Source organism: Neolamprologus brichardi, chromosome 6 (assembly GCF_056152115.1).
Source record: "Neolamprologus brichardi isolate AB-2024 chromosome 6, ASM5615211v1, whole genome shotgun sequence".
Classification (NCBI taxonomy): Eukaryota; Metazoa; Chordata; class Actinopteri; order Cichliformes; family Cichlidae; genus Neolamprologus; species Neolamprologus brichardi.
In genome coordinates, this window is record NC_142109.1 from 32885799 (window position 1) to 32913760 (window position 27962).

General features: G+C 42.8%; 1 protein-coding gene across 1 annotated transcript; it reads left to right on the forward strand.

The window, feature by feature from the left end:
- The first annotated feature begins 1051 nt into the window (after nucleotides 1-1051).
- Nucleotides 1052-26306, forward strand: naa15b (N-alpha-acetyltransferase 15, NatA auxiliary subunit b). Its single transcript, XM_087842125.1, has 20 exons — nucleotides 1052-1263; nucleotides 11704-11788; nucleotides 11879-11983; nucleotides 14865-15022; nucleotides 15668-15802; nucleotides 17329-17482; nucleotides 17861-17980; nucleotides 18072-18167; nucleotides 18612-18718; nucleotides 19692-19764; nucleotides 19882-20051; nucleotides 20148-20300; nucleotides 21768-21896; nucleotides 22014-22227; nucleotides 22319-22512; nucleotides 22593-22701; nucleotides 22796-22894; nucleotides 23001-23144; nucleotides 25467-25564; nucleotides 25961-26306. Exons 1-20 carry the CDS (start codon nucleotides 1210-1212, stop codon nucleotides 26156-26158), a joined length of 2595 nt encoding a protein of 864 aa, XP_087698251.1. The 5' UTR covers nucleotides 1052-1209; the 3' UTR covers nucleotides 26159-26306.
- The last annotated feature ends 1656 nt before the right edge of the window (nucleotides 26307-27962 follow it).

Here is a 27962-nt window from a genome sequence, read left to right on the forward strand (position 1 = left end):
AAATTTTAAACTGCCAAAGCAAAAACGGGAAGGAAGCAACACTTTGTGTACCATTCAGCAACTGCCTTCTACAAGTTGAGTCAAATCCTCAAAGAGACAAAAATCAGAACTCAAAATCACAAAAAAGTTTTTATTGATCTAAAAACAACAACAAACACTAGTCAAGGACTTGGGCTTGCCAAGAGCTAACATACTAGTCCAATTTCCCAGCTCTGTTGCATACTGATCTAGATAAAAGAGATAAAGAGATAGATCTTTCAGCCCAATTCTACTTTTTCTGCATAATCCATCATACAAAATGTAATCAAATGGAAAAGTCTCTTTTTAAAACTTGTTTTATTAGTTTCAATCTTTTAACTTTATGCATCAAGCAAAAATTTAATTATATGTAACATTCTCTGTCTGGAAGAAATTTGTTTAACATTTAAACCTATTTTCTGCACATTCCAGCACATATTTTTTTTGTGTGTGTGTTTACACTCACTCTTTCAAATAGATGCAAGTAAAACACAGCAGAAACGCTGCACGCTCATTGTCACAAACATTGCACTGCTTACGTCACTGTCATGAGACATTCTCGCAAAAAAAAAATCACAGTTTTAGTAACGCAGTAACGCAGCGTTCCTACGGGAAAGAAACAGTAATCTAATTACCGTTTTTGCAATAGTAATCCCTTACTTTACTCGTTACCTGAAAAAAGTAATCGGATTACAGTAACGCGTTACTGCCTCTCTGTTGGCCATTGCACTACATCTCACAAGCAGCTCTGTTTATAGATTTAAATATTTGTCCTATCTTATTATTTTATTCCCTTGCCCTTTATCTTTCTTACTTCTTCTTTATAATAAGGTCCTCAGCCGTATTTGGATTTTTCTCTGTGTTCTTTACGTGAAGCTGTAGAATGGCCCAAGTACTGTTATCTGTCTTATGCATTAAAGGATACTTAAACGACACTTTTCATTTTATTTATCTCAAATATTTCATGATCAGTCCACCTGAACGCTCTTTCCCCGCCATTTTGGAAGCTGTCGGAGCTTCCGACAATGTGAGGAGGAAGTGAGTGAAAAGAGAAAACGGAGCAATCGAGCGGAGCGGCCGAAGCGGGCGAGCCAGGGCTAAAAAAACATCACTCAACTCGTCTTGACTACCCGGGCTAACTTTAGCTACATGTGCTGAGGTCGAGGGGGGAAACTGATCTCACCTGCAACCATGCCGACAGTTACTTTACCGCCGAAAGAGAACGCTCTCTTCAAGAGGATCCTGGTGAGTTGGTTTTTAAGGTGCTGCACAGCGACGACAGCCGAGTTTGGAGCTCTGTTGGCGGCAGTCCGGCTCTTACCGGAGCTCTCCGGCTGGTAGCGCTTAGCCTGTTAGCAAAATGGCATCATTGAATGGGGTTAGCTCGGCTAGCCCGGCCCCTGATGTGCGCTGTCACTGCGGTACAAAGCCAAAATGGTTGTTCATGACTTTGATGTTATTCCGATATATGCTTCCAGTGTGGTTAAATTGTACTACAAACATTTGGATTTTGGATTAAATAGTCGGTATTTGTGGTTCATTTGCGACAGGCCTTAGCACTGGGAAAAGCACGTTAATGCTCCTTTCAGCGACAGCTAACCCGTTAGCCGTGTGTGCTGCTGAATTAGCTTGCACTTACTTAGCTTCTCACTCAGTTTTGTGAATGTTGTGGCATTTTAGTTCCTGGCTGCGTGCATAGCTGCTGTCTTCTTAGCCGGATTGTGTTTAGTTGGTCAGATGTGTGCTATCTGACAAAGTAACGTGCTTGCAGGCCACCTAGCGTTGCTTAATCGGCTAACTCTACCGAGCTAGATATCTTGGCATGTGAGGCACTAAACAAATGTCAGTAGCAATCTCTGAGTTGTGGGGGCCTGCAGGCTCCGTCATGATCAACCTTAGAGGCTAGCATAGGCCGACGTAGATGTGTATGATGTGTGAAAGCCACTGGAAGTCCGGGGAGTACCGGTGTGGCCGTGTCAGCAAATCTGTAGCCGCCCCAGGCCTGCTGAGCTACTGATCCATCCCTCCCTTTCTCCCGTGTTGCTGGGTTGTTCGTGTCCTATCTGCGGGCAGTTTTACGTGGGCCACACGTGTAGCTGAACAAGCGTGAGTTAAGGATTGTCACAGTATTTTTCAGGAAGTGCGGTTAACTTTCTGTGCGCTGCATGCCAAACTAGTCCCCCCCGCCACCATGCCTGGTGCTTGGCGGTGTGTACCACTAAACAGTGCAGCATGGGCATCTAGCAACGCACTTTCCAGGAACTCTGGAGACTTGTGGGCAGTGAGCACTTCAGCGTCACAAACTGGATCTGATAAACATCATTGTTTTAAAAGGCAGGGGCTCAGCTGGGACTTAGCGGCTCTTTATCTGAGTATTGGCAGTCCCCACAGAAAACAAACCTGTGTGACCTGCACCTGAACTTGAGACGTTAGTGGCTGTACTTGTTGCATTCCTCAGTGGGAGTTTAGCCTTTCATGGAACTGGTGATAATCGGTTGACATTACATCCTTTCCATATTTTAAAAAAATGTAGAAGTTGTGCAAAAACTCTTAATTTAGGTAACTAGTAGTATAAATACTTGGATCTTTCTTAAGGTAGGAAATAGTTAACAGAAAATCTTCCACTAACAAACTGAGTGTTTGCTTGTTAAGTCTGATGTCATGAGCCAGGTCCAAATTCACCTTCATTACCCAAAAGAAAACAAACACTCAGGCACTGCAGAGAGTTACAAACAATCCGGTTTCTTTCTTCTCCAATAAAATTATCCGTGCGTCTTTAACACTCTGACCTCCATAAAAAGAGAATTTATGGTTAGGTTAAATACAATGTTCTGACTTAATTATTTGCAGAAGAAAAGAATACATAGCTCCGCTATAACACTTGGATTTAATTTAAGACTGAAACTGACCAAACTTCAGCCAAGATACTGAAGTTTGGTGAGATGATCCCATCCGCCAGATGAGGTTCAGTCATTGATATTGTGTGATCTGGATAACTTGCTATGAAAAAGTCCTGCTCCCCAACGGAAGTCTTAGTTGGTCCAACATTGATTCTATTCTGAAATGTTCAAATGTTTGCTTTTTAAATGATGCTAATAAAAGGCCTAAAACGAGGAGCTCAGCCTGATTTTAAAAGAGAGATAGCGAGACAGTAAGAGCCTCCAGCACAGTAGAAGCTTGATTTAGCAACAGCAGTTACGTCATCACATAACAAGTAGAAACATTCTTGTTATACCTTGTGCAGTCCTGAATTGCTTTTCAGTTTGAGTGCTCTTTAATTTTGTACAATCTCTGTAAACATTTCACATACTGCGAATGTCATTTTAACAAAAACTATAATAGAACCAGGTGAACTTTACGTCTCCTTCAGTTAACAAGGACTTTGGTGGAGTTGTAGAAAATGAAATTACTATTATTACTCTTCCTGCTGCAGAGATGTGATCCAAGCTTTGTCCCCCTCTGGCTATAGCCAGGAGCAGACCACACCTCTCTTTATTATTGCTTTCCCAGAGTGAATTCCCAAGTGCATTATTGGAAGTTGGCAATCGTCTGCTTTTGATTGACAGTTGAGGTGGATACATTTCCATTTTGTGGTTTCAGGATTCACAAACGCGCTGCTCTCCTCCTGCATCACCTAACAGTGGGCCCTGTACCAGTAATCTTAATGTAATGGTGGTTTTCATCAGCTGTCCTGTTAATGCTTTTGAATTTGCAGGGCAGTGCAATCCATCTAACAAGTGCATCACAGGAAGGAGAAAAAAAGCAGTGGCAAGCACATGTATTTGTTGTACTATCTATGCTGTTATAACTTATCTGCACTTTTCAGGTCTATAAACTGCTGTGTGTTGTCCTGTGATGCATTCAGCCACGAGACTTGTGGATGGGTTTCTAGGGTTGTCTAACTAAGGGAAGATGCTCCTACAGCTCTTCTTGCTCTGTCCTCCAATTACATGATATGTAGGTCACAAATCAAGTATATATTTAGTTTAATGCCCCATTAATTCATTAAGTTCATATTGTTCTGTGAGATTCATAGTAGGGCTGAGCCATATCATACCATTCACGGTAATACTGGTATAATGTTGGGCAACGATAAGAAAATGAAATATCGCGATAAAATATGGGTAAAACGCGCGTGCGCAGTGCCTTTGTTTTCATACGCACATGGCAGAAAAAGCATGGCGGTGAGAAGGGCGAAAGCGGATCGTTGAATGAAACGGATGAACCAGAATTGGTTTGTAAAAATGTTGCAACTTCACTGGTGTGGAACTGGTTTAGCTTTCGTCCGTCAGATACACAACAAAGCACTATTTTTGGTAGCTAGCATGCTAGCAGGCCGTCGTTATTACCGTGTTGTTTGGAAAATACGGCACACTTGAAATCAATCCTTTGATTTTTCTGAAAATCGACAGTTCCCCTTATAATCCCGTGTGCCTTATGTATGAATTCTGGTTGTGTTTACTGACCTCGAAACGATTTTATGTACACGGCGCTCGAGAATTTGTCAAATGCTTTAGTACGACTTTGCTAAGCTAGGAACCCGCACCGCTTGATGAATTGTCGGAGCATTACGGCTATTGTAGACTGGAGCCTCGCGGAGTGATACGTACTGTGCTTCAACATAATATTACCATATTGTGTGTGTGTATAACCTCTTTTTAAGTTTTGCGGTTATTATACATGGTTATGCTGAGGATGTGTCGGCCAATTTCCACTGGAAATGCCCTTTGGTTAAACTGTCAGCAAGGAATTTGCATTTGCACTGTTACATTTTTATATAGCTTTAATGCACATAGAAAACAGCTGCTTGTTTAAGTGAAAATACATTGTTTTGTTTTTTGCACTAATAAAGTTGTGGAGTTGTAAAGTATTTTGTTTAGTGTCAATTATATCGTCAGTTATATCGTTAGCGCAAATTTTCAAATGTATATGGTGATAAATATTGTTGGTCATATCGTTTTAATTCATAGTAAAATCTCCCTCAAATTTTTGCCCTATATGAAATAAAAGTGTGTGGTGACCAGCTTCATCCATCATCTTTAAACGAGTGAAAACAGAAGGAGGGCGTTTATGTCTGTTGATTTGATTTGAAATTGGAGCAGAGACGTTTGTATATCTCCACCGGGCATTTGTGAAAGACGTGGCTGTGTGTGGTGAAGAGCTGAGTAAAAACCTGGGAGACATTTCACATGTATTTAAAAAAAAAAAGACTGAACAATTAGAGCATGAAGAAAGTAAAGAGCCAGGCAAATTGTTTCAGCTGTTCAGCTAATATCATCCTCTAATTTTTCACTAATTACATCAGGCTAAATTAATAATAGTTGTTTGCGAGCAACATGGAGTTCAACCAACTGCTGAATTTTAAACTTTGTCTAAGCCTCTTTGGCTTTATTATAGGTCATATTTTGAGTTTAAAGGAAAGATTAAGTTTTAGCGGGATTGCTAATGATTGGTGTTTTTTCCGAGGGCTCTGTCTGTGATGATAAAGTGAGTTCACACCCCAGCAGAGTGAGAAGTCACTACTGACATGAACTCCTGTGAGTTGGGTCTTCATTTTCACGTCCTCCGTTCCACCATGATTTTGATCTGAAATAATCAAACTATGCATTGAAATGTCTAATCGAAATCTAGCATTGGCTCTGGGGACTTCTCGCAGCGATCTGTGCAGCTTAGAGCTGCGACTGACTGACTTCTCTGGTGGTGGCAGAGTATTCTTGATAAGCACCGCTGATGGTTTTAATGCTTCTAAATTTATATGAAGCACACACGGTATTATCTCAGAGGACTGATTACTTATTGTCTGTGTCAACGGATCATAATCATTTAAAAATGAATCATTTAAAATGTAGTTTTATATAGAAAGGACTGAGAGAACCAGCAGACACAGTTTAACAGTGACTCAGTGTACTTTACATTTTACCGGTGTGCACTTCATTGATTAATACCCTCTTGAGTCTGGCATTGGCCTGATGCGTTCTTGATATTATTTCTCTAAATACATACCAAACATTGTGTTCTTCACTCTGGCTTGTGTTACATGCGTCTTCCTTGTCTTTTGGGTTTCCAGGGAAGAGAAATCATAACTTCCACTCCAGTTTCACTTGGAGGAAACTTTTTTCCTAGAGGGACAGTTAGCTCTCATGAAAAGACAATGTAGAGCACAAGACGCTGTCATTTGGATTTGTTGTTCTACAATTAAACCAGCATTGCTGATTATTAGTAATTGACGAGACGATATTTAGCATCTCATTTAGACTTGCAGTAAAAACACAACATATGTTAGAATATTGAATTAAATAAAGCTTGGCTTCAGTTTTTTGCTTTGCATTGCATTGTTGTGGCAGGAAAGCGGTCATTCAAAGCTGAGACTGCAGACCAGATCTGCCTCTTTTACACAACCTGATAATGAGAGATGGTGCACTGTTGATCCTTAAATAAAAGTGCAGTAAAACAAATGAAGGCAGGATCCACACGGGTGTGTTTCAGGCTTCAGTGCTCTCGCTTACTGTTCACTTTAAGTAGGGTTGTGTCATGTATTGTCAAACTGAATTTCGGATCCTGTGCTCGGACAATGAAAGTCAACAGAATTTCAACTTTGAGTGCCAGTGGAAGCACGAGCATTTCATAGCACGTTCATTTAACGTCTCCTGTGCCTTTATCTTAAATCAAGAGAGTGATGTTGGGTAATCATCACGTTGATCGTTGCGTTGAATAAACAGGTTGTTAAAGAACAAAGTTACTCACAGGTAGCGAGCTCAGTAATTGGGCCTGCTGCATTTTCTTTAAATTGATTTATTAAACAAAGGACTGACAATGTGTTTAGCACTGGGCTATGAGGTGCCACAGAGGTGCACTACATGGAGGCACCTAAAGAAAGCTCCAGGAGAGAAAAAGGACGACTGGTGCCTAAAGGAAAACCCTCTGAATGTGTCAGGAGTAGGGATAGGTATCGTTTAGGTTTTATCCGATACCGGTGCCAAACCGGTACTTTTGAATCAGTGCTCAAACCGGTGCTTAAAGAATGGAAAACACAAAATTGGTCCAAAAACCTCTCATGTTCAGCTGTTTTTTTTGTAAAAAGATAACAATGTTAGCCTTTTCTGCAGCTATAGGGGATTTATGGCATCACTCTTGGCTGGAAGCAGTGCTTAAACAATGGAAAAAAACACAAACTTTGTCCAAAAACCTCTCATGTTTAGCTGTTTTCCACTTTTTCTTTGGTCATTTTAGCCTTTTTGTCCAGGGTGAAGGGAGTATCTGCCATCAAACAAGAAGACAGCCGCATGTAACTACGACTGTGTTTGCTAGTTCACCTTACATGCATTAATGTAATAACATGGTTAGCCTACTCAACGTAAATTACACACGAACAACATTAAGCTACTCACGCAGAGAAGAACGGCTGCTGCTGCCATCATCATCCTCATCATTTCTGCTACACTGACAGGGCTAGGGCTACACCCACAGTAGATGTGCACGGTGTGAGGTCTGGCAGCAAGCTATCAAATACGGCGCATTTCTCGGCTTTTAAAAAAAACGCTATGCGTTGCCAGGTGTTTCATCGGATTTGAGGTGTTACCTCCTTTGACAGTATCACAGTATCACCTTAAAGCACTTGTTGCAGGCTGCTGAGTTTGCATATTTTGCTGTGAAGTACAGCCAGACTTTTGACCGCTTCGCCTTGGGCATTTTTAATCTGTAGCTCTGCTCTAAAAGAACGTACGCACCTGGACCCGCCTACTATCCTAACGTAAAATGATTGGCTAGAATCTAAAGTGTATCACAGCTCAGGAAAAAAAAAAGCACCGAAATAAAGCACCGAAATGTGCGCTGCTTTTCGGTCTGGTTACTACCGTTTATGTCAGAACCGGTGCCATCATGGCACCGGATACCAGTACCCATCCCTAGTCAGGAGTATCGGAACAGCTGAGACGCATTTTCTCTAAACACAGTCTCTGTGGCTTTCAAACCCAAAAACGCGGTGCACCAAAATTGGTCCACCAAAAGTATCGGGTCCCCTAACACAAAAAGAGCAATATAGTGAAAGCTGTTAAGTGCCAGGAGGATTGCCGTGATTTATACATCAGCGAAACCAAACAACCTCTGGCTAAGCCGATGGCACAACACAGAAGAGCTACCTCGTCAGGCCAGGACTCTGCAGTCTATTTACACCTACAGGCCAGTGGACACTCTTTCGATGATGGGGATGTTACATCCTGGACAGGGAGGAACGCTGGTTTGAGCGCGGAGTCAAGGAGGCCTAGTTTCACTCATTATGCAAATGTACCATTTATTAGGTTGAAACCTGCAGTCAGCGGAGACTGAAGAGTCACTTGGATGAGCAATGAAACGTTTCTCCCTCTGAAAATGCTACGTCCAGATGAACAGAATCAACTTTTGGGATTTCCTTACCTGAGTGATTGAGCATGCATCAGGACAGATGCATGACATTCACAGTTTGAGTGTCCTCTGTGTGGCAGCACAGACAAAAACATGGAGCTGCATATGTGCACATCTGCACACGGGTGAAGAGAGTAGCGAGACATCAGGTGGTTTATTGAATTTCCACTTCCAGCACGAAGAGTAAGTAATGCATACAGATCCACAACAAGCACGCTGCCATATATGGGCTCATTTACATACAGCGATGAATGGTCTCAGTATACCTTAATGAAAACAAACCTGACCTCATATTTATGCAGGATTACCTTGAAGACTGTCTTACAGCCATGAACAGCTATTCTTTTGTTCCAGAGTACAATAAGAAGATGGAGCCTTACGCTCCAGCCGCAGGCAGGACCCGAGCCTCTTTCTTTCCGTCCTCCAGCTCCACACCTCAGCTGGTGGTGTAACTGTCCCCATAGTTCAACAGTGAATTGCTTAATTTCGTAACCAACCTTGGCACCCATATGTGACGTTGACGTCATCTCTGGGGTTTTGTTTTGTTTTTTTTTTCACTGTTGGTGGAGCTGCTGGTGGTACAACGCAATGCCATCTGCCAGCTTAACTCTTCCTGCCTCCCTCACAAACGCACAGCCTCCTCTGACCACCAGCTTAAAAACAGAGGGGGTTTATTGCTGACTGAGCATCTGCTTGCTTATTGGAAATGTAGAACTTTTTAAAATATTTTTAATATTAAAAATATTAATTAATATTAATATAAAATATTTATATTTTTAATTTTTTAATATATTTTTTTAATATTTTTAATATTTTTGGAAGGAAATCGTAGATGCTCAGAACTATGTCTGCTATGTTTCGCTGCAGTAATACACACTGTGGTAGTTTATGATTACAACTTTTAAGTGTTGACTGACCAAAAATCTGTTGTTCAAGGTGTTTAAATGTGCAGTACACACAGTGCTGGGCACACATTTGTATCTTTTCAGGCTTTTCCTGGCTCAGACGGGTAGTATGTAGTAGATGGCAGTAAATGCAAATTGGACTGCAATGAGCTTGTGTTATTCATCACTATTATTCAACTGATTAACCCTCTCGAGGCAGGCGTTGCCGATTTGCAACAGTTAAAAACTATCAACCTGATTATCCCACATACATATTTTATGAGGTTTTTTTACTCAGAAGTACCACTGCAGGACTTGGTTGTGCATTAGCAACAAAAAGTTTAATTTGAGCCTGAGAGGGTTAAAGTCAATTCCTACATTATAAAGCACTGAAAGCATCGCTGTCAGTATTAAACGGGTGTTACAGGGTAAAGATAAACAGCTGTACAGTTGGATTTGTGAATTAAAAGGTTAATTTTTTAGAGTCCTTGTTGATTTTTCTTATCCGAAAGGAATTTTTAAATGTATGGCAACTGGTGAACCGTCCTTTTGAAGACTAGAATAAGTTTGCATGCTATGATATAATCTTTGTACTGAATAGTGCTGCAGCAGCTATGTTTTTGGCCCCTGTTTTCTATTTCCAGAAGGTTGGCTTTTTTTTTTTTATTTAAATAATAAAAGACCATCAGTAGACCCACTAAATAGAAGCTTTAGCCTCATGTGACTTCAAACTTTCTCTCCGATTGGTCATTTAACTTGTGATTATAGTCAAACTCAGACAGTTTTATTGTGTGGACTTTATCAGCGAAGAGAAGCAGGCTAACAGTGACTTTGAAGTAAACCCATATGGAAAAGATATATATAAATCTTATAAAGTTTGTATCTGTCTTGTGTGAAACTTGTATGAAAAGCATACAAGAGTGAAAACAGATATAAGATCCCTTGAAAAATTATATAATGAAACTTGTATGTTTTGGATACTTACTAAAACAATATATGAAAGTAATGAGAAAGTGGCCACTTTCATGAGTAAATCATGTAAGTTTTTACTATTTCTTTTCCATATGGGAAGACTGGTTTACTTTAGTCGTAATAGCTGTAAGCGCCAGACGTCTGCTTTATATTTTTATTTACGATTGAGTTCATGTTTGTTTTATAATTCATAGATTCATTACATAAGTCATCTTTTCAGGATTAATAAATGTGAAAATATGTGTTTACATAAAGTAATTTTAAGTCACTGTTTTGGGATTGGAACCTAAAAGGGGGTACCTCTCACTTTAAGTATGTAAGTGCAATAGTAGCATGAAACCCTGTGTGAGAGGGAAGGGGAGGAGCATGGACAGAGAGGTTAGGAGTCTCACGGTTTTCTGACTGTGTGCACAGGTAGTTCTGGATAACTGCTATTTTTTTGAACTTTCATGCTTATTTAGGAAGGAGTTCATTGTTACATCTTCAGTTCATAAATAAACAGTCTTCAAATCATAATGCAACTGGAAGCATTTCTTTTGGAAACCAGGAACACGCGTCAGCCATAGACTCCCCTTTTTGAACTCGGTTTATTGGAAATTACCCTACAATAGCCTTTACAACGGCTTTGTTTGGAAATGAGCTGAATTAAAATGCGTGCAAAGAAAACAGGAGAGAGAAGTTTTGCTGTGGACTAGAAAAGCATACTGGTTTTCCTGTTGTTGTGGGGACGGTTTGGTTTCTCTGATACTTGGAATGGGTGATACGGAGCGGCACCGGTGCTTGAACAACGCAAAGGCACGTGTCACGAGTATCGGCAGGCCTGTAATGTACTACTGATAAAGCCACCGGGAGGATCTGGGCTGTAACTGCCAGCGTTTCCTGACGAGCGTTCGGACTGCGGACGATAAAAGTGTAAAACACTGCAGCTGAGCCGGCGTGTGTGTAAAATATAGCAGCTGTAGATAAGAGGAGAGTGCTGGAAGTTGGACACTATACTCATGTTTATGTGCTGCATGTTCAATCGCTGTCTGTGATTAAGCACATTTGCATTTTAAATTACTCAAAAAAAAATTCTCACGATTTCTTTTCTTTCTTTGGCGTTGATTAAAACGGCTTTTGGGGTCGGCGCCAGAAGTTTCTGTTTAGGGGGGAAAAATGAACGTGCAAATGATTAGCTCCAAGAATCTTAATCACGATTATTTTGGGCAACGCTGATTACTCGCAGACTTTGGAAAAAATGTGTTATTATACTTTGCTAAGACGCGTTCTGTTTCATTAATGTTGAAAAATCCATTTCCTGGATGAAGTCAGTTGGTAGTAAATAGATGCAAAAGCAGAACGAGCAGAGACCCAGAACACGGGCTTGACCCGCTGACCTGTTTAAAAGTCACTTTGGCCTAAAGCGAGTTCTCTGTCCTTCCTCTCACAGCGATGTTACGAACACAAACAATACAGAAATGGGCTCAAGTTCTGCAAACAAATCCTGTCCAACCCCAAGTTTGCTGAGCATGGAGGTAAGCAGCAAAAATGTAGCTGTACGGAGAATTTTTCTTTTTCTCTTAAATGTATTTTTCACCATCTACTGCATCCTTTTCTTGCTGCAGAGACCCTGGCAATGAAGGGCTTGACCCTGAACTGTTTGGGGAAGAAGGAGGAGGCATACGACCTGGTGAGGAGAGGCCTGCGCAATGACCTCAAGAGCCACGTCTGTATCCTTATAGACAGCACTGCATCCTCTGGGTTAAGCAGCTGTCGCTTTGAACTGTTAGCAGTGTCTTTTTGCAGGATGGTTGAAGTGTGGGATGCTAAAAGGACCTTGAGGTGCCTCACATTGTGTAGAAGAGCCCTGCTCTCGGTGGAGCACTGTCAGCACATTCTCTCTGTGATTCTCTTGCAGAGAGTGAAGTCTGTGCACGTTGTTGGTGGATGAGGTCTATCTGAACCTAAACCCTGCCTGAAGTCAAGACAGAGCAGCTCTCTGCAGATACACTGTTATCTCTTTAGCTTCCACAGTAAGTCAGTATCCAGGGCATGTTTCCGTCCCTCAGAGGGCGTGCTTTGGTGCACGCATGCAAAAAAAAAAAAGTGTTCTTTTAAAATAGCCGAGGCTTTTCAACACATCAGGATTTTAAATCACGGCGTTACGCGTTGCATAAGCTCAGAATTATGATTGGTAGTTCATTTAGATCATTGCTTTGTCATTAATCAGTTTTTAGAATAATCATGTTCAGCCACATTGGCGATGAAGCCTGAACAGCCTCAGAAACAGTATCCTGTTTTATGGATTTATCTCTTACTTGCCTTTTAGATTTGCCTCTCCCTGCTTTAGTTTCTGTGGCGCTGGATAAAAACTTCATTAAAACACTGTTTACACAGAATTTGGACTTGGCAGCACAGCAGCTTGTGCTAGTAGTTTTTACTTTGTGTTCGACCCACATTGAACACAGCGTTGAGATGATTTTTTGAACAGCATGAACAGATTCATAGTTGGCTACTGTTGGAGGTAATAGCTTCTTTTTCCCCCCTTTGTTTGCGCAGGAGGAACTGTAGGAGCCATAATTGTTACAACTCGATTTAAGGATCTTTTTTTAGCTCCTGCAGAAGGATAGGAAATTCCCCAGTATTCAGACCTTTGAGTGTAGGTTACAGTTACTGGTCCAGCTCCTAATGTTCATGGATTGTTGGGACACATGAATACAGCACCAGAAGCAGCCATTAAAAACACAGCTTTTAAAGTTGTTTTTCTAAACTAAAAGTATTAAAGTAGCTTAAATGTAATTTTGTTGTGTCTCAAGGTAGATCATTCAGTGCAGCCTGTTTTATTAAATCCTCACACTTAAATGTTTGTGGGGAAAATTGGTTAAAGATTACAGCAGTCTAATAAGATGCACTTTATCTTATGCGAGGTCCATGTTGGCCCAGCAGTGCTGTTGTTGGACTACGGAAAGGGTAAGAAGCAAGTTTGATGACAAATGGCGTGAGAATAACAATTACCGTATTTCCCGGACTACAAAGCGCACCTGAATATTAGCCGCACAAGCTAAAATCAGGGGAAAATCCTGTTTTGTACATACATTAGCCGCACCTGACTAAAAGCCGCAGGTGTTTCAATGTTGACTTATCATATGTAAGAGAATATGCACAAAGGGAATTGTCAGGAAAGAGATGGCTGTTTGGAGACACACCCCTTTTATTAATATTTTGAAAAACAAGTTATGGGTTCATATTTGCATAACTTTTTAGGTATATGTACAAGCAGCAGTAATTACGTATGAAACATGTACTGTGCTTCATAAACGAGTAACAAATGTAGTACATAACAATAACCTACAGCACACCAGAAAAATAGATTGGGACTACCTTTTAGGCTCAGGTGCAGTGACACGGCTTTAACAAGAAGAAAAGTCAGTCATTCACCATCTTTCTCTTCTTCCTGCGCACTAAAACCACCAAAGTCCTCTTCTCCAGTGTCGGAAACAAACAGGCTCAGGATGGCTTCGTCATCCACTCTCCGCTTCTCTCCTTCGTTGTCACTTTCAAAACCAAACAAATCCTCGTTGTCAGTGTCGGAGTCGAACACCCTCAGAAGGGCCGTGGCGGTGTCCTCTCCATCATGCAGCAGTCCAGCCCTTCGAAATCCGTTGGTGATCATGGATGTTTTCACACTTTTCCACGCTGTCAGAATCCACCGGTGGAGTTGAGCATAACTTGCTTTTCGCAAGTTTATCGCCGCTCATCATCCACGCCTCCCGCTGAACGCGTAGCGCTACTTTGAAGTTTGTTTTTCGCGCTGCTTCGTACGGCACTACGTTGCCTGGCGGACGGACATGTGACCAACATACCACTCTTGAACCCCGATCCTTCCGCCAGGCAACGTAGTGCCGTACAACAGCGGAACAAACAAAACAAATCCTCCTACGATATCACAAAAATCATGGACAATCCATAGAAAAGCCGCACCTGACTAAAAGCCGCAGGGTTCAAAGCTTCAAAAAGTAGCGGCTTATAGCCCGACAATTACGGCACTCTTCACAGTTTAAGCCAGAAGTTTTTATTTTTACATTTGAGCAACATCTGTAAACACAACCAAACACTTCTCATTTAGTCTCCCTGTTGATTTTAAACTGATATACATGTAATTACTCGTACAAAGTCTACTTTCACTATCGTGTCAACATTCTTGTAAATGTAGATATTCTGATGGAACAAAACAAAGAGACAGAAATCACCAGTGAACGTTTTAAATGAATCGGACGAAATGAGACATGGTGGCATCACAGTGGCTCCCACCACGCAGCAACACAATGAAGAGGATGACACAGGGCTGCAAGTAAAGGAAAGACCACATGATGCATAACTAGTGTTTAGCTATTACAAGGCTTCAGAGTTCATATAACGGAAAATGCAGGAAGGTGCCTCGTTCCTGAGAAGTGAGCACTTCTGAGATCCTTTCGCTCTGAAAGCAGCTTTTTAAAAGATCACATCACTTCAGTTCAACCACAAGAGAAGAGGTCCATTGACCCTTTTCTGTACTTCATTTGATAGCATCATACAAATTGTGCATCTTCCTTAACTGGCCTTGCGAACCAGGCTGGCACGTGTACGGTTTACTCCAGCGCTCGGACAAGAAGTACGATGAGGCCATCAAGTGTTACCGCAACGCTCTCAAGTGGGACAAGGACAACCTGCAGATCCTCCGAGACCTGTCCCTGCTGCAGATCCAGATGAGGGACCTGGAGGGCTACAGGGTGAGTCAGAGGGGGATTGTGTCTCTTTAAGTAGCAATTGAGAGATGTTGCATGTTCTTAATCAAAAGCTGGGAGGTTTTGATGAAAAGTTTGGCCACAGGAGATAAACCCTGTTGGCAGAGGCATGTTTTAAAAAAAAACAGTAAACTTTTTATAAAGGAAAACAAAAACAGTCCTCAGTTAGTGGGGAAAGAAGTTTCCTGAAGAGAAGCACACACTTCCATCTGTCGCCCTGCCTCGTCCAGGACGCAGTATGGCTCTGAATTAGAGGACTGGGCGAATCAGCATCCACATATCAGGTTGCAGTCAGTCTTCACAATGTAGAACAGCTCTCCTGGGATTTAGATGCTTTTATAGTGAGAGGTATGAAATGGCAAGAGGAAAGTCTGGCTGAAAGGATTAAAAAATATGGATGAGAGGACAGGGAGGGGCTCCCACTCGGAGTGTATTAGGTGTTAATTTTAGTTCTCCCTGAGCCAGCTAGCAACATCCTGGTGTCACTACCATGAGTCAGCACAATCACTTTCTCTTTGTTTATCTTCCCGGCGCTGCCTCAGGTTTGAGACAATGTGGGCTTATAGGGAACGTAGTATTTTTCCACCTGATATCAAATGAACTCAACGCTGGCACTTTCTCTTTCTCCAGGAGACACGGTACCAGCTGCTGCAGCTGCGTCCAGCCCAGCGGGCCTCCTGGATCGGCTACGCCATCGCCTATCACCTCCTGGAAGACTATGAGATGGCAGCAAAGATCATTGAGGAATTCAGGAAAACACAACAGGTTAGACGCAGCGACAGTTTCGCATTTCTCTTACCCGAACCAGGAGATGACTTTCAGTTGTCAGTTTTGTTGTCACCCTGTCGTGCAGCTGGCCTGAATTTCAGTTGGAATTTTAGTGATCTCAGCGCAAAGGTCAGAGGTCACACTTTCTGACAGTATTGTGAATGCAAGAACTCGAGAAGGAAGTCACCTTGGACTTTGACAATCGTACCATACGTGCATCTGCTAGGAGGCTGAGGGGGATGCACTGGAGGCCGCTGATGTTGCAGTTTTAAATAGAGTGACCACTTGCTCACATCAGTAGCACCTTCTGCCAGTGGGATACAGTGTAAATGAAACAAACACAGACTATTCAGTCCAGACTCTGCAGCTGTGCAGAGGCCAGTACTGCAAACACAGACCAGGCACCTATTTTAGAGTGTTTCAGAGCTGCCACAGCTGGAGCCGGTGCGTTAGATTTCAGTACAAGCTCTGGCCAAGAAGCCAAGATAAATCTTAACAGCTCACCTTAAGCAAAATTTTTAGTTTTTCTCTTAATTTTTTTTGTCCAAAAATATCTTTGACTGGAATTTTAAAAAAAAAAAATTAAAAAGTTGCACTTTCACTGATAAAGACCATCTTACCTATTCTTAAAAGTAGGGGTACAAGTAGCTGTTACAGCCAGCTGGTCCTTACAATCCTTCAGTGTGTGATTGTGCTGAGGTTAGTTTGTGAGTGTTGGCTGAAAGTTGCTGGCGGAGTGTGGGCTGATCTTATTTGCTTGTGGCGTTGTTGATGCTTTAGCTTTCCACCTGCTGCGGCAAAAACCGAACACAAAGACAAAGAACTTGAACGCCGTTCACTGCAGCTGCTGTTTGTGCTGCTCATTTGCACTTTTTTCCTCCTCCTTTGTGGTGAACCTTCCTGTCATTCAATCAGCACACACTGATTTGGCTACACCCTGTTGGCTTTTTAAAGCACTGCACCGGAGTCGTCGCCATAGTTTCTGCGTTGGCCACATTCCTGCAGTGTTTGTTTCTACGCAGCAGGGGCGGTACGCAGACGCACACCAGTGTGGACCAATAACTCCTGCTGCGTGGAAAGTTTGTGCAAGGGAGAACCCCTGCCACTAAAGAAGCTTGGATATGAACTATTTTGTGTACTACAGGCACCGTGCACCGCTCCACGCTTTGATGAGTAACAGGCTTACTCGTATTCGCGGCGCTGTAGGTGTCGGACTCGCTGATTTACAGTGAGTGCTTTGTAGCTTTGCAGCCGGCGGGTGTTTTTTCTGTCGTCTCTGCATTGGTCACAACAGCAGTAGAGCTCCCTCGCTTTCACTCTGGCGTGCTCCTGATAAGACCAGCCTGCTTCCTGTCTTTGTGCCATCTGTGTAATACAGTGAGCTGGTGCGACCGTGCACACACACACTGAATAATTCAGAGTTTCCTGAAAAGCACAGCGGCTCCTGGAGGTTTTCAGTCATGCGTGCCTGGTACAAAATATTACTGACACTCAGTGGTCTGTTCTTTTTCTGGTCTGTTCAGACGTCTCCGGACAAAGTGGACTACGAGTACAGCGAGCTGCTGCTCTACCAGAACCAGGTGCTGAGAGAAGCAGGTTTGCACAAGGAGGCCCTCGAGCATCTGTCCAACTACGAGAAGCAGATCTGCGATAAACTGGCAGTGGAGGAGACGCGAGGTGGGTGACTGCAGAGCCTCTCTGTTAATCTTTGGAAGTGCAAACATCTTTACCAAAGTAACACCAAACAAGCAAAACTTTATTTAAAGAGCATAATTCATTCACAGTGGCGGACTGGTGTTAATGGTGTGATAAAACCTGCTGCCACTAGGGGGAGCAGTGATGCCAGCAGTAATCTTGGTATAATGCAGGAGAGAAAGGCAAACAAGCTTCAATAAGTCATGTAGAAAACTTTTCTGAGGCCGATTTAATTTTTCTATCTCTGACTCTCCTGTGAGCAGAAGTTTGTTGGGTTTTTTGTTTTGTTTTTGCTGGCAGCCATGATTTTTCTTGGCTTGTTATCTCGATTTAACAGTGTTTACGCTCCTGTTTCTGTAGGAGAGTTACTGTTGAAGCTGGAGCGTCTGGATGAAGCAACAGAAGTCTACCGCCGTCTGCTGGAGAGGAACCCAGAGAACTGGTCCTATTATCACGGCCTGGAGAAGGCCCTCAAACCAAGTATGACACGAGTCTTGACTTCTAAAACATCCAAATCGGCGGTGAAGCTAAATCCTGAATTCCTCTCGATTTTTATTTATTTTATTTTCAGGTACTGTAGAGGAGAGATACAAAATCTTTGAAGAAGCCTGGGAGAAATTTCCCAAAGGGCTGGTGCCTCGCCGCCTACCCCTCAACTTCCTTTCTGGTATGCAGCTCATTTCTCCGCTAAATCAAACAGAATAAAGCCAGTGTTCACTTATATTTCTAAAACACCCTTTAGCTCTAGTCATAGTTTAGGCCTGTAATTAGTTTAGTTTTAGTTTATATTTAGTTGACTAAATATAAGATTATCGTAGACTAAATCTGAAGTTGATTCAGTGACTAAAATATAAAGAGGTTGGTTGTTTTGTTCCAAAATAGTTTGCAAAGCTTCGCATTTTCATCTCATTTTTAGTGATGAAAGTGTACATCTCATCATAGCTTTTGTCCTCGTATGTTAGTTTTTGTTTAGTTATCGGCTTTTTCCATCAGGGAAAAAAGTTTGTTAATGAAAACTGACCAGAATTATTAGTCAACGAATTAACAATCAATAAAACTACAGATTAAAGATTAATTTTCTTTCGCTTTGTCTTTTTGTTTTTCTCTGAAGGTGACAAGTTCAGAGAGTGTCTGGACCGGTATCTGAGGATGAACTTCAGTAAAGGCTGCCCGCCCGTCTTCACCACGCTCAAATCGCTGTACAACGACAAAGAAAAGGTGACGGCACACCTGCTGACTGATCTAAAATTAAATCGCAGTCACAGCCTCGGACCAAAAGAGTCTTACGCTACGTTCACACTGCAGGCGAAAGCGCATCAAATCCGATTTTTGTGACCCATATCCAATCATGGTCTGACAGCGTGAACGGCACAAATCCGATATTTTCAAATCCGATCTGGGTCACTTTCGTATGTGGTCCTGAATCCGATACATATCCGATGTTTTAGAAAGCGACCGCTGTTTGAACGGTCAGGTCGCATTAAATCCGTCTTTTACGTCACCGACACAAGACAGACGCCAATTATCAGCTCCAGAGAAGACATCGTGAACGCTTCCTGGCCATCCAGTAAAACTGTTGGGAAGACAACGTGAACATTTTATTTGTACTGTATAATCTGCAGATTCTGACAGAAATCTGCAACTATCCTTTGAAGCACCGCTCCTCTAAAACAGCAATAAGGATCATTATTAGGTTATCTACATTATTATGTAAATAACAAAATAACTTAAAGCAAAAATTGGGAAACGTAAAGTCCGAAGTCTTTATATTAAGGGCCATCAGTCAAACAATACTGTTTGCTCTGGGTCTAAACAGAGCGCGTTGTGTGTGGCGTCTTCTTTTGCGCATGCGGGCCGCTTTGAGCGTTCACACTAGAGCGCGTTTGGCAGACAAAAAAATCGGATTTGATCAAAAAATCGGAATTGAGCATCAAGACCTGCAGTGTGAACGTAGCCTAAAAGAGGCTCAATTCCATTTAAAATAAATAAATAAAAAAATTGGAATAGCTTTGCATGAGTTCAAAATGATCCCTTATCATCTTATCCTGGGCCTCAGTGAAGCCCCTCAACTCATCCTCTGTATAAAACGTCTGAAATTAGCATCCACCGTTGTAAGAAATATTTATGAACAATAAGTCACTGTATTAACTGCGTCACGCTTCATATTTACTGTGTCCTCCTTTCCTTTTAGGTGGCAATTATAGAGGAACTGGTGGTCGGCTATGAAACCTCATTAAAAAGCTGCCGAATGTTCAACCAGAACGGTGAGAAACATTTCAGCATCCTAACAAACCAGACGGAGTTAAACCAGTTAAGTTTTTGTGTAGCCGTTGCAGTCGTTTGGTTCCAACCCTAACGAGCGTCTGCTTCTGCTGTTCCAGATGACGGTAAGGAGGAGCCACCAACCACATTGCTCTGGGTGCAGTACTTTCTGGCGCAGCACTATGACATGATCGGCCAGCAGACGCTGGCTCTAGAATATATCAACGCGGCCATCGAGAGCACGCCCACGCTCATCGAGCTCTTCCTCATCAAAGCCAAGATTTACAAGGTGGCGCGCGTGTCCGATTCGTATGATTGTTTACTGTTTTAGACGCGTAGTTCTGCTGCGGCAGTGTTCTCGACTGACCTTTTTTCGCTCCCGCAGCATGCTGGCAACATCAAAGAGGCTGCCCAGTGGATGGATGAGGCCCAGGCTCTGGACACCGCTGACAGATTCATCAACTCCAAGTGTGCCAAGTACATGCTGAAGGCGACCATGATCAAAGAGGCCGAGGAAATGTGCTCCAAGTTCACCCGGGTGAGAGAAATTGTGCAGAGTGACAGCTGACCAACCGATGAGGACTTTTAAAAATGTCAAAACAAAATGCTGGCAAATGATGACGAGAACAATCAGTACTCATCATAATGAGCACTTTCTATCTTTAGATCTCTGATAGAGTGATGGAGAGAGAGATTCCCACTTTTTGTACAAGCTCTAGTGATTAATGACAAAGTAATTGACTGTGATCAATCGCAGCGGCCTATTTCCCAACATTGTTTTAAAGTGGAGGGTGAGCCATACACAAAAACATCTCCATAGTCAAGCACACGCAGAAGTGTGGAGTTTAAAATAATCCCACATTAGCAGGATTCTAGCTATTCTAATGTTCTTGACCAGTTAACTCGATAACCCTCTTTAAAGTATCTCTGGTTAGCATTTATAAGACTCAAGAAGGGTTTTAACCCTTTAAGACCTACCATAGAACCAAGTCTGCCAGAGCTTATATTATATTTTTACATGCTGTGGAGCCATTTTTGGGAGCATTTCAAGTTGCTATACATCAATACAACCATTACAGCCTAGATTTTAATAATATGTCTGCATTAAGTGCATAGTAATTACATAAATTGCAAAAAAGTGCAATAAACTACAAAAAAATTGAAAATCGTTTTTGTTTTTTTAACATATATTTCAAGTTAGAGAAATTTAAGAGGCTTATCCCTCAAAACTGTTAATACAAAAAAGTTGCACAAACTAGTTTCCCACCACAGGAAATTTATTTTGAGTGTCTTCATAGTTTTATTTTTGAAATACACCAATTTTTATATACTGCAGGAAAAAGGAAAATAAATATTACAGTGGAAATTTGCAAAAAAGCAGCATATGCATCAAAATAAACTATTTCCAGCAGTGTAATATGAGTCCTAAGCATCACAGAAACGACACAGAAAGTCATAAAGTCAAACATAACTTTTAAAAACACCAGTATAGGCTCATGAGGCTAGACTACATTTCCGCGAAAAATGACGTCACTTCCGGTTTCGGGCAGGTAATGGCGGACGTGCAAAAGTTCGCGCTGACGTCTATTCTAACGTAGGAAGTGTTATGAACAGCTGATCGGATCGGCAAAGCCTGTTTCTGGAATATTATGTTTTTGTTGCTGCAACCGCTTTTTATGCAGTTTTTGCAGAGCTATATGTGGAAGGAAACTGTGACCTAGGATAAGCTGATGGGTAAGATGTAAGTACAACTCCTCCGGTTTCATATGCAAAAAAAATTATTGCGCTAGCTCACGTGGTTGCAGAGCTACCAGGATTTAAAAATAGTTATGCAAAACAGAGCGTGCCCGCTCCGACCGGCTTTAAAGGTTTAATGCAGACTATAGGCTCATCACTGTTAGTTCACCTCATCAATAGCATTCAGTTAAGAATGGATCCCCATGAAACACGTACAGTAATGGTCAGACTGCCAGTGCTCATGTCTATATGTCTCATGTTTCTGCAGGAGGGAGCATCAGCAGTGGAGAACCTGAACGAGATGCAGTGTATGTGGTTCCAGACTGAGTGCGCGCTCTCCTACAAAGCCATGAACAAGTTTGGAGAAGCCCTGAAGAAGTGCCACGAGATTGAGAGGGTGAGGCTTTTCTGACGGGATTTAAACTGATGCGAAAGTACACGCTCCCTAACCGCCCACGCAAAGTCTTTCTGGGTGTTAAAATTGTTCCTTTTTTACTCTCTTTAATCTCATCAGCATTTTGTGGAGATCACGGACGATCAGTTTGACTTCCACACTTACTGCATGAGGAAGATGACGCTACGCTCGTACGTGGACCTGCTGAAGCTGGAGGATGTGCTCCGGATGCACCCGTTCTACTACAAAGCCGCAATCACGGCCATCCAGATCTACCTGAGCCTCCACGACAATCCGCTGACGGATGACAGCAAAGAGCTGCAGGCGGACACTGGTGAGAGACGCACAGTGAAGATCCAGAGTCAACGAGGCTCTTATCAAGGGAAGACCTTCACTGACCGTCCTTTTTGTCTTCATTTCTCTAGCAAACCTATCGGACAAAGAGCTGAAAAAGCTGAGGAACAAGCAGCGAAGAGCCCAGAAGAAGGCCCAGCTGGAGGAAGAGAAGAAGAACGCGGAGAAGGAGAAGCAACTCAAGAACCAGAAAAAGAAGAAGGAGGATGACGACGAGGAGATCGGAGGGCCCAAAGAAGAGCTCATTCCTGACAAGCTGGTGAAGGTCAGTGGCCGATACGTGAAGTATTAAAGTCTGTTTATCAGTTTTTAGGACTCGAGTTTTACTTTGTTTTGCTTTTACAGGTAGAAAATCCACTGGAAGAAGCCATCAAGTTCCTGACGCCTCTCAAGCACCTGGTCAAAGACAAGATTGACACCCACCTACTGGCCTTTGAGATCTACTTCAGGAAAGGTTGGCGCGCACACGTTATCATGTGTTTTTAACTCCGCCAGTATCGTCTTCGTCCCCATTTCTGCCTCACACGTTTACTGTGTTCTCCTTTCAGAAAAGTACCTGTTGATGCTCCAGTCAGTGAAGAGAGCTTTGGCAATCGACCCCGACCATCCGTGGCTGCACCAGTGTCTCGTACGCTTCTTCAAAGGCGGTATGAGAGGATTCATTATTTAACTACCAGCACATGCTCCTAAGCGCTCGGTTTTAATTGCCTCTCTATCCTTACATAATCCTTTTTCTCTGTCCCCTCTTTGCAGTTTCAGAGAGCAAGGAGCTTCCAGAGGTGGTCAGGACGGTGCTGAAGCAGGAGATCACCCGGCTGTTCGGAGACAGCAACGCTAAGAGCTTCAACCAGGCCTACCTCACCAAGCACTCCAGCTCCATACCACACAGACTGGCTGGTAAGTCTCTTTGACCCTCACTTCTAATACTTTGGTACTTAATGCAACAACAGTTCAATTGACACTTAAGAGCAGTACTCATGAAAACATTTAAGGTTATTTGACATGAGCTGGGGGCCGTTTCTTCCATTGTTGCAAATGTTTTTTGCTTGAATGTCACTCCGTTTGTTTTTGTTTGTTTTCCCCCCTTCTTAGGGGGGGAAAAAAACAAACAATTTTTCAATTGAGGTATCCTGAGGTATCCTCCCTCTGAATGCTAGTTCATTCAGATGTTTTGGAGCTAGGAAAGTTGGTACCTACTTACTAGTACTCTATTTAAATTTTAAGCAAGCCAGGTTTTTTTGTGGTTTTTTTGGGGGGGGTTGCTCGTTGATCTCATTGGTCCCATTGTGGAAACTTTGCACCTAAAGAATGATAGATGAGCACAGACAATGGCCAACCTGTTCTACCTTAGTGAAGGCACTGATTCACATCATGCATGCCCTTGCCTCTTACTAGGGCTGGGCGATATAACCCAAAATTCATATCTCGATATTTTTTACCTGGACGGCGATATAAGATATATATCTCGATTTTTTTTTTTTTAGCCATAAAGTAAGAACAAAAAGAGAGTTCTTAGTCAAAGCTGTGTCCCAGATGTCACACAGGCACTTTTATTAACATAGAGCATAGATGTACATAAAATTTACTCAAAAATAAATTATCAGCATTTATTAAATAATCACGCTCCATAAATAAAAGAAAACAATGTTGTTTTTGTGCATAACAAAAAGCTCACAATTGTGCAGTCAAAATGTAAACTAAAAGACGATGAGCATAGTAACAAAGACAGATTTCACAGCTGCTCTGTTCCCAACTTCTACTGTGTGACTCACAGCATTGAGTTTGAAATCCTCTTCGTAACCACGTCTCTTAACAGGTGCCATTTATGGTCCTTATACACAGTAGGGTAATATTACGTTGAAGCACAGTACGTATCACTCCGCGAGGCTCCTCGGCAGTGTTGCCAACTTAGCGACTTTGTCGCTATATTTAGCGAGTTTTCAGACCCCCTAGCGACATTGTTTCTAGAAAAAGTCGCTAAAAAAAGACGTGAAAGCGCATATCGCTTTTACTCTCAACAAGCAGCGGGTGCTGTAACGCAGTCAGTTCTTCTTTTACTCTTTTACTCTTATACTGTTTTGTGGATCAGGTTTAAAACTACTTATAAACACACACACACACAAAGTAACTCCACCAGAGTGCCTATTTTGGGTCACTTTTGCCGGTCCAAGCCCGGGTAAAGGAGCAGGGTTGGAATTGTGACATTACAAAAAACAATAATTGCTAAAAGAAATTTAATTTGTAGTTCTAAATAAATTCTAAATGCATTTAGGACGTTTTTTGCTCACTTTATGTCTCGTCCACGATGTTATTTCTCTCTCCAGCAGCGACCAATTACGCAAATTAGGTGATGACGTCATTTAGCGACTTCTAGCGACTTTTAGGACAACCAATAGCGATTTTCCTTACTGAGGAGTTGGCAACACTGCTCCTCGGTCGCCGTAATGCTCTGACAATCCATCAAGCGGTGAAGCACCGTAGCTTAGCAAAGTCGTACTAAAACATTTTTGACAGATTGCTGAGCGCTGTGTACCACATAAAATCGGTTCGCGGTCATCAAGCACAACCAGAATTCATACATAAGGCGGCTGTCAACTTTTGAGAAAATGAAAGGATTTTAGGCTGTGCAGCGCCTCTGGGCTGCATGGTGTTAGCGTGGTTAGCTCGTTAGCGTGGTTAGCTAGCTAACACGTTGACGGCGTCCAGCCCCACGCACGGGGCGATGCGCAGTAACTCGTTAACGGAGGTTTGCCGTGTCCATCTTGTCGCTTCCTGCAGGTGAAGCGATGGGGGAGGAGGGGGAGTTGTGTTCAGTGAAGGAGGGGCGAGGCCGAGTAATGTTGTGTAAAGACAAAAGTGGACGAAAGAGAGGCAAACTTGCGGCTCCACAAGTATAGTTATAACGTAACATAGACTATATCGATATAAAGGATATTGTCACATCTTATATCTCGTATAAAAATATATCGATATTTTTATACGAGATATATCGCCCAGCTCTACCTCTTACCTTAATATTAATCACCTTACTAAACTCCCGACTCCAACCTCGGCCCTAACATGAAACCCAGAACAGAGACTTACCCCTGGAACATGCCTTTAAAGGTTTGTGGACCAGCCTCACGCTGCAGAAACATTTCTGCGATGGATTGATCTTAAAATGTAGAATTATTAAAAACACACTTTCTCTCAGACTCACCTTCTCTCTCCCGCCCGTAGCTGCGAAGATGATGGTGTATCTGGACTCCTCGATGCAAACGAAAGCAGCAGAACTGGCCGGTGCACTGGATGAGTCCCTGAACAACAGAACCATACAGGTACGTAGTGGCATCGTGTAAGAAGACGGGAGGGAAGCAAAGAAACAGTTACGACTATTCTTATGGTAAACACACACTGGAGTCTCTGCTGTTGTGGAATAAAAGTTAGTCTCTCAGGTCCCCGTGGCTCAGATGCTGAGAGTATCCATCTAAAAAAGGGCTGGAACAGAACAAACGAGTTTCTTCAGTGAAGTGAAACCAGCCAGACAGGTTTTCCTAAAAAGTTGGTCAAAGGACCGACCGCAATCGAGAAGTCGCGACAAAAACTGTGGTAACCAATAACATCAGGAAGTACAGCAGTTCCTTTTGAGTTGGGATTGCGACAGACTGTGATAAACTGTCCACTCCTCCCTGCCTGAACGTAGCTTCTTCTAACCTTTGTCCTCTCGTCTTCAGATCTGCACGGAGGTCCTCGACTGTCTTCGCAGCGGCGCCCTGGGCGACTGTAAGGAGCACGCAGAGTCGTACCGCGCCGAGTGCCACAAGCTTTATCCCTACACGTTAGCTTTCATGCCCCCCGGATACGAGGAGAACACCAAGATTGCCAACGGAGACGTTTCCACGGAAACGGAGGAGCTAGCCAACGAGATGTGAGCACGGCAGTACGGCAGCGGATGAGAAAAGGAACTGGGCCGAGCACGGAGCCTTGTGGTACGCCTGTGGCAGCCATTTTTGTAGAGCCGGACACAGGAAGCGAAAAATGGGTGTTTCGTCCTCAGGCTCAGCTCAGCTCTGACCTGGCTCGGCTCGGCTCTCTCCCACATGGGTGAAAATCAGGACTCTGTGTGTGCGTGCGTGCGTGTGCGTGTGTGGAGGGCGTGTTTGTGTGCGTGCATGTGTGCGGTTGTGTATTTGTTGGAAACAGAAGGAGGAGGGAGGGGAAGAAGAAGATAAGTGTCCATTTTACTTTTTTAAAACAGAGCTGGCAATGCTGAACATGAAAATAAAGAATCGGGAGAAACTGAGCGCTGGTTTTCCTCTGATTAATAACAATAACGCCAACCACTCGGGCGTGACTCCCAACACGTTGCATACTCTGCTCCTCTTATTTTAAAATAAAAGCTAATCTAAACGAATATGGGACACGGCTGTCGGTGAGGGGCGGGGGATGGGGGGGACTGAGCGGAGCGGATCTGATCTCCGACACGTCCGCAGGAAGCCGAGCGGGAAGAGTTACCTGAAACGGACACTGAGGACGACCACAGGTGTTTCTGTATCTGCTGTGACGCTCACTCAAGTAAAACGCCAGAGAAAGCCGCCTCGCACGTCGAACAGCTCCCCCCCCCTAAAAAAGTGCTTCCCTCGCAGTTCCAGGTCCAACATGGGAACACGTAACCCTCTGTCCTCGTGGAGCACCTCGTAGCACAGAATAAAAACTGTAAAGATTGTGTGATGCGTTCTGTTTCAACTACACAGCTACTCTTAACTTTTCTATATAGCTCTGAGAGAGATGGATAGACCTAAGCAATACCACAGACACTCTTACCGATGATAATCATTTCAGGATCTGGTTGAAGCGGTTACACGGAGCCTCCGGGCGGTCACTTTTATTTATGCAGCACATTTAGTAACAGGAGTTTGGCCCCGGGTGCTTTCCAGACGAGGCAGAGTAACTTGTGTTGTTGCTCTTTAGAAATGGTTTTATCTGCATGATGTACAGAGACTCTTTCGGTGAAGGCGTTTATGAGCCTGTAGTGCTTTCAGAGGGATCTTCTTCTCTGCTAACTTTGAAAGTCTGAAGTCAACATCCACTGCCCCCCCCTTTGCCAAAATGATAAGACACGAACAAAGGCGAGTAAACGTACAAACATCTGGAAGCTGTTTTACTTCTGTGCCACCCCCACATCTTGTTTTTCTTCCCCTTCTTCCTCTGATTTTGGTTCTAATGTGAAAGATGAAATCTGAGATGGTGATGTATGATATCTCTGGATTTTTGTATTAAAACCAACAGGAAAAAAAATGCTTGTTAGCCTCCCTGAGCTGCCCGTGTTTTCTTTGCAGGGGTTAGGTAAAGCTTTCGCGAGGACCAGGTTTTACCTGCTGTTTCAAACAAACTAACCTTGAGTGGAAGTGGGTCACGAAGCCCTCTGACACCGATGCGGGCTTAGTAACCGAACGTCGAGAATGTGCAGCAGCTGTTTTGTGTGAGCTGGAGGAAAATCCACACGCCTGCAAAAAATTTTGTTCTGTGTGATTATTTCAGGAGGACTGTTTCACCAATAAAATGAAATGAAATGGCTTTCACGATTTTTCAAATGGTGCTTCATAGTGTCGAGTGTTAAAAATCCCAATAATAATAAAAAAAAAAGATGAGTGGGAACATTTCAAATCAGAGTAGGAAGAGTTTCCTGTGGGTGATCTTAATGCAGCAGCCTTTATGAGAAAGGACCGGGCATCT

What these genes read in the sequence shown, in the direction of transcription:
- naa15b (XM_087842125.1), top strand. Translation starts at nt 1,210, where the DNA reads ATGCCGACAGTTACTTTACCGCCGAAAGAGAACGCTCTCTTCAAGAGG. An exon ending in CTCTCTTCAAGAGGATCCTG is followed by an intron (nt 1,264 to 11,703) that starts GTGAGTTGGTTT and finishes TTCCTCTCACAG; the next exon opens with CGATGTTACGAACACAAACA. An exon ending in CAAGTTTGCTGAGCATGGAG is followed by an intron (nt 11,789 to 11,878) that starts GTAAGCAGCAAA and finishes TTCTTGCTGCAG; the next exon opens with AGACCCTGGCAATGAAGGGC.